The sequence below is a fragment of the Zonotrichia leucophrys genome, chromosome 5, assembly GCF_028769735.1.
Source record: "Zonotrichia leucophrys gambelii isolate GWCS_2022_RI chromosome 5, RI_Zleu_2.0, whole genome shotgun sequence".
NCBI lineage: Eukaryota > Metazoa > Chordata > Aves > Passeriformes > Passerellidae > Zonotrichia > Zonotrichia leucophrys.
Window position 1 is genome coordinate 10,505,510 of NC_088175.1, and position 13,651 is coordinate 10,519,160.

The 13,651-nt window shown below is 38.8% G+C and overlaps 1 protein-coding gene across 5 annotated transcripts in view; it reads right to left on the reverse strand.

The window, feature by feature from the left end:
- Nucleotides 1–1,138: 1,138 nt before the first annotated feature.
- The window catches only part of UNC79 (unc-79 homolog, NALCN channel complex subunit), a 108,531-nt gene continuing 96,018 nt past the window's right edge, over nt 1,139–13,651 (reverse strand). For 3 of the 5 annotated variants that reach the window (XM_064713857.1, XM_064713859.1, XM_064713858.1), the window contains 6 exons: nt 12,289–12,464; nt 10,486–10,672; nt 8,957–9,154; nt 6,700–6,777; nt 3,214–3,255; nt 1,139–2,525 (listed from right to left, as the gene is read on the reverse strand). In XM_064713857.1, coding sequence (XP_064569927.1) covers nt 2,325–2,525; nt 3,214–3,255; nt 6,700–6,777; nt 8,957–9,154; nt 10,486–10,672; nt 12,289–12,464 — 882 coding nt within the window. In that variant the 3' untranslated portion in view covers nt 1,139–2,324. The remainder of the gene's footprint in view (nt 2,526–3,213; nt 3,256–6,699; nt 6,778–8,956; nt 9,155–10,485; nt 10,673–12,288; nt 12,465–13,651) is intronic. The other 2 variants (XM_064713861.1, XM_064713856.1) reach the window with 1 other exon arrangement.

Here is a 13,651-nt window from a genome sequence, read left to right on the forward strand (position 1 = left end):
CTGCCTACCACTCAGTATGGTACTGCACCCCCATGAGCGAGTGACAGACCTTGGGATGAAAGGAAGGGATCCCACAATCAACAAAACATGGCTCAACCACCAGCATTCTGCAGATGAGCAAGGAAGGGCCTACAGGGAATCATTACAGAGAAAATCCCCATAGGGCACCCCTCTGAAGTATCTGGATATTAATGAACACAATATGGGGAATAAACATAAGACAGGAGAGCTAAGAGTCCCAAGAGGTAAGATCCTGCATGAAAGAAGGACACAAGAAAGACAGTTAATATTTGAGAAAAAACTTAGTTGAAGCTCAAGAGCATGCAGTGCTGGTGCATCCCCCTCCCTGCCCCTCCTCAGGCCACCCCCTCTGAGCAGGTGCTGCTGATGGAGCCTGGGCTGCCACCCGCACTCCTTGGAGCTCACTTTCCCCACCACCTGCTGGGAAGATGCAGAGGCACCCTAAGACTTCACTGAACTCCAGGGGGATTTTTCACAGGGACCTTGTACAAACTCCTCAGTGTGTCCGTGGTGAGTAGTACATTGGTGAGCAGGGGAAGGGAATGGGCTGCAGTAAGGGTACTGTGCATGCTCTCTCTTGGATTCTGGTGTTTGTTAGGTGTAGTAAGATAGGCTTCTAAGGGAGTTGGTGTGTTTATACAATACTTTGTTAAATTGTTTAAATTAGGCTGTCACTTAAGTGCTGTTAAACCTTCAGGCTAAAAACTGTTTGTCACGTCTGGGGCTCACTTTGGCAAGGGGGTCCACTCTGAACCTTGACTCAGCGGGAGGGGCTTTCTCATTTCTTTTATCCCTGCTTTTTTTTCATCCCTAGCCTCCATGTAGTTAATTTTAGGTTGCTTTCAGTTTTAGATTAGCCAAATCAATTTCTTTCCACTGAAAGCACACAGAGGGGCATATTTTAAGCAAGCTAACACATGCCTGATTTTCCTTTGTTTCATTGGTTGGTTTTATTTTTGTTGTTTTTGTAAAGCATAACATTACTTTAGTGTCATATCTGCAAACATTTCCACTTTTATTTTAGCAAATGTGTTGAGGGAATACTGACCCTTCACAAAACCTGAAACGTGCTCAGGCAGATTGTGAGATTGGTAATAACGACTATGAATTTAATACCATCCCAATATACAACTTAATGTTTGTTATTTTTCTAACCAGTGCATTACAGAATAAATACAGAAAATACGACTGGGATTGCACAGATTTAAGTATTTATTACAAGAGGTGGCAAATCATTATGCTCTCAAGATTTTATGTAAAATCCACTGAGTTAATTGATTCTCCTTAGATTCCAATGGGCTTTGGCTGAGTTTCCTAATGATATTAAAATCCATCTGTTATTAAACATCATGTATGCAACAGTATGCAAATGCTGGGATTTGTAAATATCATTATGCAAAAGTTCATGTCCAATCATGCTCCTCTTGAAGTTTGCAACATAAATTCTGTAGACATCAATAAGAATAGATTTGGGATATCTTTTTAATTGCACTGTATACAAGTATCGACAGAAGAATACAATAGAGTAGTCACAAAATTAAGAGGCTTCTATGAAACCTACAAAGTAGAGCAGCATAGAATCAATGAAGTAAAAGCAGTATTTCAAAAAATAATAAATCAGACCTGGCAGTTTTGGAAAATGTACTGAAAAAAACCACAAATTAATTGGCACAGTTTAACAACCTAATTTCTAAGTGCACTTCATAACAAGTCTCCTTACAAGCTGCTGTTTTCCCAGAAGATGATGACAAAAAGCCTCATTAGAACATCACTGTTTTATAGTGACAGATTTTATTGCATTGCCAGCTGTGAATCTAAAAAAAAAACAAAACCACCTCCCCCCTAAAAACTTATATAAAGGTTCCTAAAAACCCTATTTTCTTTTGTAATTGTCAAAAAATAGCAACATAGCACTTCCATGTTTGTGAATACCCACAATTCTATTTTTAAAAAAAATAGAAGTCAAAGAAAAGTGATTTTTGTTTAGCTTCAAAAATAATGTAAAGGAACATTTAAGAACATTTCAATGATCAGAGACATATGTACAATATGGTAGATTTGAGTCCAATCCATGTTCATGAAAGCAGACTTAGAACCTGTTGATCCTGAGTAACTGTAATTATAAACTGGCAGGAGCAGGCTCTTAGCTTCACCCATTATAAGCTTTTTCACAATCTGTCCTAGGCTAAAAAGTGTAGATACAGTATATACTCTGTATATGGATTTATACAAAAGATCTTTTACAGCTCTAACCCTGTTATTGCTAGGCTAAAAAATGACTATTTTGGAACAAGTTACATGCATCATAAAGGGTAAAACTGAGATGCAGCTTCTGATGACTGAATTTCTACTTGAGCCATTTTAAACTGGGTGCACTGCAGCCACTTGCGGAGCACAGACGAGCTATTGTTCATCTGTCCTGACCCCTGTAACATCCTCAGGCTGTGATGGTTGACATTGCTCTGGATGGCTTGGAGTCGGAGCTGAAGTCCAGCAGATAAATGCTGTTGAAATGATGCAAAGCATTTAGTTTCTTACCTTTAACACATACATTAATATAGCAATGTGAAGGGTATTGGTTTGTTGGCCAGGGAGTTTCTTACACTGCCCCATGTCAAATTTCTTCCCTCCACATCCTGCCCTGTGGTGTTGCCATGGAAGGCAAATGTGCTTACAAACACAACTCCATACTGAGACCAACTCCAAAATTTTTCTTCTCTTCACTAAAAATCTCTTGACTCACAAACCACAGTGCACCGCCTTGCTCTCCCTTACAAAGAGGGCCAGATGGTAGTTTTACCCAAGAAAACAGGCCCACAGTATCTTCTCTAGAACCCACATCTATCTCCTGAGTCAAGAGTCCCAACCCTGATTTGTCAGGGAACTATCAAGCCTAAGGCATTAAGAAAAACCACAGCTCAGGGAACAACCAACCTCAGTAAATCGCAAGGAAAGGCCCCAGTGCAGAACCTGGGTAGAGGAAAATGCTCCAGAAGGGAAATGGATAGAGCAGTACTGACTAGAGGGCAAGTGTCTCAGCAAATGCTCACACTTCAGAGCTTCATCTCAACTGCATATGCTACCATTATCTGTCTTCACACATCTTATTTCCAGAATTTACAGAAATGTAAATTATTTCAAAATTTACAGAAATGTATACTATAAAAGGACAAGGCAGTAGAAACAACATACCTTTAGGTTTGACTGTATCATTGGCAACCACATTGGTATGAGCTGCAAGAAGAAGTGCATTTTGTTATTGTACAAGTGACTGTAAACATGCTACAGTTACTGTGAGGCAGAGAAGGATACCTCTAATGCATTTAGCCATTTGAATTGGCATGGCCTGAACCACAAATCTGAAAATGAGGTTATTTGAAGTACTTGGAGAAGGTAAATCTCAGCTGTAAAGAAGCCAGTTTCCCTTGTCTGTAGCTTGATGAATCACCTGTAGCAATTATTGATATCCTGTTTGAGGTAATGATGAAAACACGGAATTAAACTTGTTACAGGAAGTCAGTTATTACTTTACTTGTAAGGGTGTTTCTGTATGTGCAGGTGAGCAATATTGGAGCAAAGAGACTAAACATTTTGCATGGTGAGGTATACATCAAGAAATGGGAAAAAATGCAGTGGTTCTTAATAACAGGTCATATATTTAAAGGGTGACCAACATTTTTTAAGCCACTAGTCACATCAGTGCTTCACTGCCGAATGTGTAGGCTGGGGAGCACAAGTAAAATCTATCCAGAATGACAAGGTGAGGAGGTCTGAAAATTTGTCAGCTCTGACTGGACTGGAGTTACACATATTTCAGATTCCTGCTCTTCAGGGAACTTTTTCTTCTCAGGAAGTGGAACATGACAGCCCTATGAAAGCCAGAGAGGCATTTCTAGCAAAAGTATTCATGGTTTTCAATATTAATTTAACGATTGAGGTTACTGTTCTAAAATGTTCCTCCAAATGGCATTAAAATTTGCAATTTACCAATTATGCTACTGGAGCTGCAAGTTAAACCTAATCACTATTGACAACATTAGATAAGGAGCTGTTTCCCTTGTGCAAGGAATGATAATAGTTTCAATTTCAGTGCTCTCCTGCTGGAGAATCATGCAACTCTGTCAGGACTCATTACTTAGTCTACCACATGAAGAACCATAGTCAAACTACAGCATTTACAGACAGATGAACGTCAAAACAGCAGGAATGCAGCCAGATGCAGCAGATGTGTGAGCTCTGCACACCCTTCCATGGGCTCTCACACTAATGAAGTGCTCAATAAGATGCAGTGACCACAATCCCAAGGTGTGTTTTTGGTGAGGAGGGAGGCCATGCTCCACACCCCACTGCCATCAACAAAATATCCCTGACAATTCAGTCTGGCACTGATGGAGCTCCTGTGGAGTTAGCCAGAGGAGGCAGGACTGGTGTCAGAAGTACATCAAGCAAGAAGGGAAGCCAGGTAGAAAACTTAGGGTACCCTCTGCATCTGAACCAATTCACTGGACAACTTTTAGTCAGCTGAGAGAATCAAGCACTTCACATTCAGTTCATCTTGTCCCAAAGCAAGTATCTAAAATAGATCAAGATGAATCATGTCCAAAAATACTGACTGCAAAGGGCACTCACGGAAACTAGCTTTTATCAATATCTCTTCTGGACAAGTCTAAGGTCAGACACAGAACTTTGTCCTCCAGCACCAGTTCTGTCTTGCAGGGTCTGGACATATTTAAGAAAATGCACATTCTGCTGCATGCACAAGCAAGCAAACCCTCTAGTGCTACAGCTGCCAGATAGATAAGTCACACAAGAAGACATTTTTATGGAAGCACTTGAGTTTTGTTAACTAATCCTAAGCCAGATTTTCTTCACAAAGGAAGAATACAAAACACTAGTCAGAAAGAACAGCTGGAAGAACAGAGTGCTGCCAGACACTATCAAAATTTTGAGTTTATATTTTCAACAGAACTATATTGATTCCAGTTTAAATTTTAAAGGGAAACCAGGCTATACAACGGGCTGGTCATGGTGCTGTTCTGGCTCTCCAAATCTGCTGCCTGTCCAGCTCCCTAAAAAGCTACACAGCAGCTGCTGGGGCTGTCTAAAAACCTTGGGTCTCTGCAAAAGGCCTTAAGCTGTTCTTGTCTTCACTGTAGACACCCAAGTTCCTCAGAGATGCACTTGATGGTCAAAGATGTGACCAGCAAGGTACTGGTCCCCAACACCAATGCCTGCTATGGCCACTTTCCCAGTTTCTCTGACATAGAAAAGCAGCAGAAAAGTTCAACACTTTCATTTCACAGTCACTGAAGAAGAGACTCTCTCATTTCTGATTTTTTTTAATTAGAGAAGCCACTCACTGGTTCCTGTGTGAATAAGCTTTGCACCACTGTGTCTCTGAAGGACTTCAAACATTCATGGCACTTATTTTTCACATCTACAATAAATATTTTTACAAGCAGTTCAGAAAAAAATAGTGATCTGGAACTATGAATCCTACAGTAATGTTATGCATGTATACTGTTCATGCAGGATTTCACTAGGTAAAGGGGATTTGGTCACCCAAATTTTCTCTTCCATCTCTCACCCACTCAATATGAAAGCTTAGCACCTTAACTCAGAGTTCCACAGTTTTATGAGCTTGATTTTATAGTAACAACAATGTCCTTTTAACCTGACTTAGCATTATATTGATATATAATATCATAACCCCCTGAAAGCATTCATTTGATTTGTGACAGGGATTTGGCCCTAAAGGCCTCTCTTTTCACAGCTTTAAAGCCACTCTTCATCTTTGTCAAATTCTGAACATCCTGGACTGGCTAAAAGAGAAGCCCATATGTCTTTCAGACACATCCATAATCACTTTAACAGCCCTTAGTGACAGAATTTCTGTAGTGAATCAAGCCATTACAAATCTGTATTTTCACAATGAGAGTGAATACTTTCATGTTGACATAAAGACCTTCAATTTTAGCTACTTTATTTTCAATTCTTGCTTGATCATAAAAGACTGGAGTAAAGCAATAGTCAGATATTTCCTTTATGGCAACAGAACAACTATATTAACCTTAACTACTTATGTGGAAACTCTCTTGCACTGGGAAAACATAAAAAAGGATAGTAAAATTGATTTATGCTTGTGAGACTACCTCAACCCTTCTGCAAACAGTGTGAAGACTGACTATGGATTTCCAAAGAAACAACTCATATAATAACAGGAAAATCAATGTGGCAAAAAGTTTTTGTTATCCACCTAAAAGAATGTGAGGCTCAGAACACAGAAGAGATCAGCAAAGGACCTATGATGAGTAAAAGATGCAGACTGGCTGAAAATTCAGGCTTTAGCTAGAGGTTTTCAAAGTCAGTGACATTAGTTGTGTCTATTAGAGGAATAAGATCATTACTGACATTAGTGGCAATGGAAATAGGAAGCAGATTAGATGTTCATTAAAAAAAAAATCAGGAGAACTTGAATTTGAGATTGTGGTCTGGTCTTAGCACAGATTTTATTTTTCAGTATGCACTGCTAGGGTATATTGTGGCATTAACATTCAACCTCAGTCTCTTCCACTCTCTCTTTTTTTGAGTGGGAGACAAAGCACAGGACAATACATTTAGGAATCAGAATAATCAGGCAATATAATTTAGTACATATTCAGGATAGGGTATGCCTACCTTTACAAAGATAGTAGAGTTGCATTCTTGTAAAGCCTCCATTAAACTGATCACATGCAGGCACACCATTTCCACCATCTTGGAAAAGAAAAATCAAGCATAAAACCACATAAATATCCAGCATAATAATGTAGTAAGATAAGCCAACAGCCTCTAAGAAGAATCTTCCTGTATTTGCTAGGCAGTTTATTAACCACTGACACACAAGATGAAATATTACATGAGCACATAAGAGATGTTTTTCTTTGTTTGGTTTTACCGCAATGTGGTAACAGCTATGTGTTAAGTATTTCAACCTTTGATGTATTTTAATTCTTACCACACATCAAAACAAGCTGTCTTTGACTTTGCTCTTTTCAGACATCACAAACTGATTTTTATGTCTTCACTATGCAACTCTCATCAATCTATGTGTCAGAAATTGTTATTTTTATTTATTTAATCTTTGAAAATTAACATTCTCACAACACCCATCTTTTTATCCCCCATCAAAAGACAATTTATTGTTTTGAACTGACAGCTAGTCCATAATTCTTCCATTTTGTATCATAATGTATGACAGATGCAAATATCAGTTATTTGGTAGCAGACAGCTTTTTATGTTTTATATTGTGTAAAGTCACAGGTACAAGACAAACATCCTGAGCCAGCAATGACTATTTACAGTGCCTGTCTAAACTACATGTAAATTCCCCTTGATAATAATAAACTCAGCTTTTATGTTGTGCTTTTCATCTTCAAAGTGCTCCACAAACACTAACTAACTAACCTTACAACACCCCAGTGAGACAGGCAAGTATTACTATCTACATTTCACAGAGCAAGAGCTGAGGCAGAGAGCTTAATAACTGTGGCTCTAAAGCTACATAATGATATACTTTCAGAGAAAGGATTGGAACTTGGGACTTCCCAGTCATATTCTCATCATAGGGCTTGACAAGAGGCTTTTGTGTCTGCCTAAACAACTGGCTGGCTGGAAACACAATGCACACCACCCGTTCCTTCAAATGGAGCTTCCTGAACTGCTGTTCCCAGCAATGGCTTGTGACCCACAGACACCACACCATGTCAGAGGCTAAAATATCATCTAGGGACAGCTTTAGGTGGTCCTTGCCTGACGTGGACAAGACACAGGAAATAATAACTGGCTAAGACTTTCAACTGCAGCCCATGCAATTACAATTACAAGGGCAAGGTCCATACCTGCCTGGGATGGAAGATGTTTCACATGGGGAAAGGGAAATTATATAAAGCAACTTCTATACACATAGCAGATCTACATTTAAAAATAAAAATAAAACCCAAACAAACCAGGAATGAAAACCTTAGTAGCAGCAAACCTTAAAAACCCAAACCTTAAGACCTACATTAAGAGGAATGGGCCATGTATAAAAATGTTTCCCAAAGCTAACCTCAAGCTCTCCAGAGCCAGAACTACTAGTGAACATCTCAGTTAAAAAGTTTTGATCTGTCATGACTGTCTGGGATGTCTGGACTGTCAGGAAACACAACAGGCCTTGCCCATCAGAAACAAGCTCTTAACCCTAAGCCTGCAGGCACATCATTAGTCAAGGGTAAGCAAAGGAGCAGCTATGAGAGGGCTGCTGAAAGCCCTCTGGGTTCTTATTGTACAAAGTTGCTCCAACAGAAGAGAGTATTTGGGATAAACAAACATTTAAAAGTTATTTCCAAGAAAATTACATGGATGATTTCTGGACACCATGAACATTTCCCTTTTAGATCTTATCTCTAGAGATGCCTCCTTCCAGTCATTCATTACTCAAAAATGTTTCAAGAGATATTTATGTAGCTTATTTTTGATGAATAACCCATGAATTATGGGTGGCCAATTGTCAGCAGTTGAGTGTTTTTTCACCATCACATGGTAAAAAATAACCAAACGGATATTCACAGAATTATCCTAGAACAGTTCATTTGTGCTATAAGGCAGAGTCAGATAAAACAACAGACCACAGTTAAGAGCAGGAATATGTACAAAATGAGATGTGATGCAAGGAGCTCATAATCCAACAAGCAGCAGCTCAAGCTCCTGATGCTGTTTCAGGTAGATTCTGGCTACATCCTGTTTCAGGCCCACTGTGAGGTTAAATCACTACTAATTAGCTATCCTTTAATTTCTCAAAAGCATCAAAGTCACTTTATGATGCTATTCATAGCCTGTTGTATTCCACTGAAACAGAGCCAAGCCTCCTCTGAGTTTAATCTGTGCTAAATCTGTCTGCAGCACCTGACTTACCACTTTGTTATGTGCCATTAGCTGCAGGATGCTGGGTGTCACTCGGCTCCAGAACTCCAGGGCTGTGAGGATTGCTGTAAAGCTAAATTCGTTCTGATTCTGGACTGTCGGAGCTACTGCTGTTTGTTCACAATACACTGTCCAGAGCTGAGCAAATATAAATGCATGGAACAGGGAACACATGTGCAGAACAGATGTCTGTAAAAACAGAAAATAGAAGAAAATGTTTATTTAAATAACTCAACTGGGAGACAGTGCAGAGGCTTTCACTCCCTGTCACATGTTCTGCTGTGCAGTTTTGCCCCTCACTTTCCCATGTTTCCCTCCCATTAGGAACTAGTAAGTCAAGTACATTTGATAACATCTTTTCCATGTTTATAAAATATTTTTTATATTTTTTTATATTTATAAAAACTGCATTTGCAAATATGCTTCCATGCCATCTAAGTGCCCTTTAAAAGAAAGTTAGTTTTGCAAAACAGATATTTAGGATTATTTCTGAAACACTCTTAATGGAAATATCCACTGCAATCTGTGGAAGGCCTGAAGGCTCTGGCACATGTGACTCCACTTCAGAACCTGAAAGGACAGTTATCATATAAAATACATGATTTTACATCTGTTCTGTTAATCTCCCATCCATTTCTGCTTTGCTGGGACTGCTCATAGTCACAAGGAAACAGTGAAGGAAAGAGAATTCATTTTGCATACTCAGGCATGGCTCCTTGTTAATCCTTGTTATATATCACAGTGTCTGAGCCTCCAGGACTGCTGGACATTAACCATTTCATTACAAGAAAGATGCTTCTGGTCAGAGATGTTTTCTCAGTTTGCAAGAGCAAGAGGGATTCATGCTCTGTGGCAGCATGACTGCACCAAACATTGCAATGGTTGCTTGGTAACTGGAAAGAGGTATTTGAAAAAGCAAAAAAAAGGCCAAGGAAATGGATGGGAAGCACCAGTGTCTTGGCTGAGTGGAGGGAAAGAAAGGATTATTTCAGGTATAAGATAAATGTGTGATCATTCTGCTTCTGTCACTAATAAAAACCTGGTTGGTGTCAAAGACTGCTGCTATATTTGTGTTTAACTACTGTCACAAATGTCTCATAATCTGTAATAACTCTTCTTGTCCTGAAAACGTGAAGAAAAAAGTTGTGCTTGAATCATCACTGCTTGTAATTATTTTGATCATAAAATTATTACATGCTATCCAATGCAAATATACAACAAGAATAAATAACTATCTGAGAGATTTGCTACAGAGATGGTCACTACTAAAGCTTCAATTTGGAATTCAGTTTTTCATTCCTCACTCCTGTGTTCAGACATTTTGAAATAGCCAAACCTCAAACTTAAGTGTACTAATTTCATCAGTCTTCTAGGCATGTAAGAAAAACTGTACAGAGATTTCTTTCCCTCGGTCCTGGGTTTTATTAAGCTTTTACCCCTCCTTTTACCTTACTAAAAAGAAATGTTTGCAAAAAGGCCAATACAAAACACATCTCTACTTAAAACACATAATCCCTTACCTTTGATTGCTCTGGAAACCCAATCAGAATAACAATAAGGTGGTCAGCAATTTGTGAACCTGCATCCAGTGGAATAGGCATGCAAGATGATGGAGAATTTGGACAGACAACATTGTGTGTCAGAGACCCCAGAAGTAGCCAGGACAGCAAACGAATGTGTGAGACACATTCTATGAACTCTTTGGGCCTGTCAAGAAAGAGCAGATTTTACAATGATACTAAGTTTTCTGGCTTTCCCCAAAATATGGAGTCTCCTTATGCACATTTGGCAGATGCAGTCTCAGTGTGCTGGAGACACAGATCATTGGGAAGATTCCAACCACACAGATCTTGGTGGCCTTGACATACCACATACAAGTCCAATAGAACCTATTTGGTGGGTCTAAAAAACAGTCTCTACAAAAGGTTAAAACATTCACAGATTCATTGCTCCCATACAGAATGAGTTTTTTACACAGATATCAGATGGGAAGGATTGCCCAAGTGGAAATGCTCCTCTCAGCTCCCCTGGACACCAGGCAGCTGCCTCACCTCCACTGTGTTCCACCTCTCCACTGGTAAAGCAGAGTTAATTTCTGTGTTCTTGGGCATCTCCTTGCACATTTGGATTGTGTTTTTGAGGGCAGGGACTATGCTTTTTTGTGACACTTAAGTATTTTTCAACTGTCTAGTGCAGTGTCTAATTGCAAAGCAGTGTGCCTAGATAATCTAAAAAGGAAGAGCCCTTTACTGGTGCCATCTTGTCTGTCCCTTTGCTGCTTGTCTGTCCCTTTGCTGACTAAATACTCATTTGAATTCATAGGCACAGGAAGAAAATAATTGTTTTTCCATCAATAAATCACTATTTACTAGGCCACTCCCCTGCTGGTTTTAGTTTCTAATTTGCTGTCATTGTCAAAGACTCATATTACCCATGAGACATTCCATTAATTTTTGGTTTTTAATAAAATCTGATACAATGCTCTTCCTCAAGTCCCTATACAATCTTAAAGTAACTCATTTCTTTCAATTCAAAACATGTGTTCCTTTTTTTTTTTTTCAACATGTAAGAAACTAAAATGCAAGGATTTAAGCACTCCTAAAGCAGGTATTCTCCACATATGCAGATGGATCTAAAAGGACTGGAGTCTAAACACCTTAGTCCCCAGAATCCTGGACAGTTAGTCTGGGACAAAACTGGGACAGGAACAGAGGTTTGTTTAAACATAGTCCAGTTGACTACACTCAAAACAGGTCACTTGTTGTCACTGTAACACAAGGGACAGTACTCTCCTTTTTTTAGAAAATAAAACACTGTAAATCAGGATTTCTCTCAGTGAAAAGGGACAGAAAACATGTCTTGAGCAGGATTTCTCTCATTTAACTGTAGCCAGGTGAACTTAGTAGTTTATCATACATCAGTAGGCCTACACTTTAGTTCTCACTCATTTGTGCTCCACAATTTCAATGGCCATTTCCTGTTGTATTGTCTATAATTCAGAGAATATTTTCTGTAATTCTAGGACTGATCAAGTGCCTGTGTGCTTTTCACTGTCTGCACCTAGACCAAAAATCAAGTTAATTTCCAGTGTTACTCCAGTCAAGCCGCTGGAGTTACCTCCACTATCCTTTTGGCATGTACTTTAAATATTATATTGACAAACTCCTCAGTTAAGGATCAGGGAGCTGCTGAGCAGCTGTTTCAATGTCCCACTGCCACCATTTCCTAGTGTGGGTCTTATCTATAGAATCTGGCAATAGAAACAATTTTGTGAAGATTTCCAACTCATTTTATTATTCCATTTTGTGTAAAAGTGTTCTCACCCTTGCTGCATTGCTGAAGGAGGATGGTAGAGCCAAGGCAAGTACCGGATCACAGCTTTGTTGTCCCTGTGGTTCCCCCGGGTGATTTCCATAGCAGCAATCTGAGCTAAACCAACTTTCAGATGTCCACCAAAGGTGTCCTCATGCAGTGGCTGAGAACAAGTCTTCATGTGACTCTGCAAGGCAAAGATCTGATTTCCTACCCACCCAAAAAGAATATTTTGCTTGAACTAAATTCTTCCAAAACCCAGCATATTCTATTTCACTTCCCTTCAATTCCTTCCCACCATCTCTAATTGCGTCTACAAAACAAAGCTCAGAAATTTTACAAACTGTGTCTACAAAACAAAGCTCAGATTTTTTAAAATTCTCCAATCCCTATATTAGTAACACCAGTATGATGCAGATCTTTCCACAGAGGGCCACAATTCAAAGAAGCCATAATATAATAATATAAAGGCATAATATAAATTGGGCAAAATGTATAGGCAGCTTTTGTATCAGTAAACTCAACAGCTGATAAATACAAACTAATGCTTGCATATCCAGAGATGTTAGGTAAAAATGAAATAATCTAACCATTTAACAAGATAGCATCTGGGCAGGAATTGCCTTCCATGTGCAATATCCCATTTACATGTTCAGAAAGAAGCTCTCAGTTATTCTCCAGCAATATGTCTATATTGCACTAGTCAGCTATACTGCACTATTCAGTTACAAATGCCTTTAAGCTCTGGCAATAAAATGGCCAGACCTCTCACCAAGAAACATTCAAATATTTATGCTTGTAAAGATAATTTATTCTGCTTTGCAGTTTTAGGGATATTTCATTGCTGCTTCTTGGGATACTTCTGTATTTCTATTCAGCTAACTTTGCATTACCTTCTCGTACTAGACTGTAACAGAACACATGCTGACTGCAGTTGCTTGCTTAAAAGGAGAGCCATATGCTTTGCACAAGAAAATCAGGTCATCAGTTATCCAATTATTATAACAGGATAAAAATCAGTGAACCAATAATATTTTTGTACCAGATAAGTATCCAACCACAGAAACTTACACTCTCAAATTGCACTTACTTAAATCTCTTTGAAGGGAAAAACCCCTAGGTACCAGCATGAATGTTTAATGACTTTGTTATACAGACAGGTTAAAAGGATAGACAGTTATGAAGGCAGATACATTATAAATCTTCAAAAATGGTGAAATTTTCTAAAGAAAATCCTGCCAAGCTTTACCAATTAAGATGTTATCTCAAAGGGAAAAGGAAACCATAACAAACTGAATAGAAACAGTACACTGAAATCAGATTATCTTGAGAATTAACATTTATACCTTTTTTATAGTGCAGTAGTTCCTAATA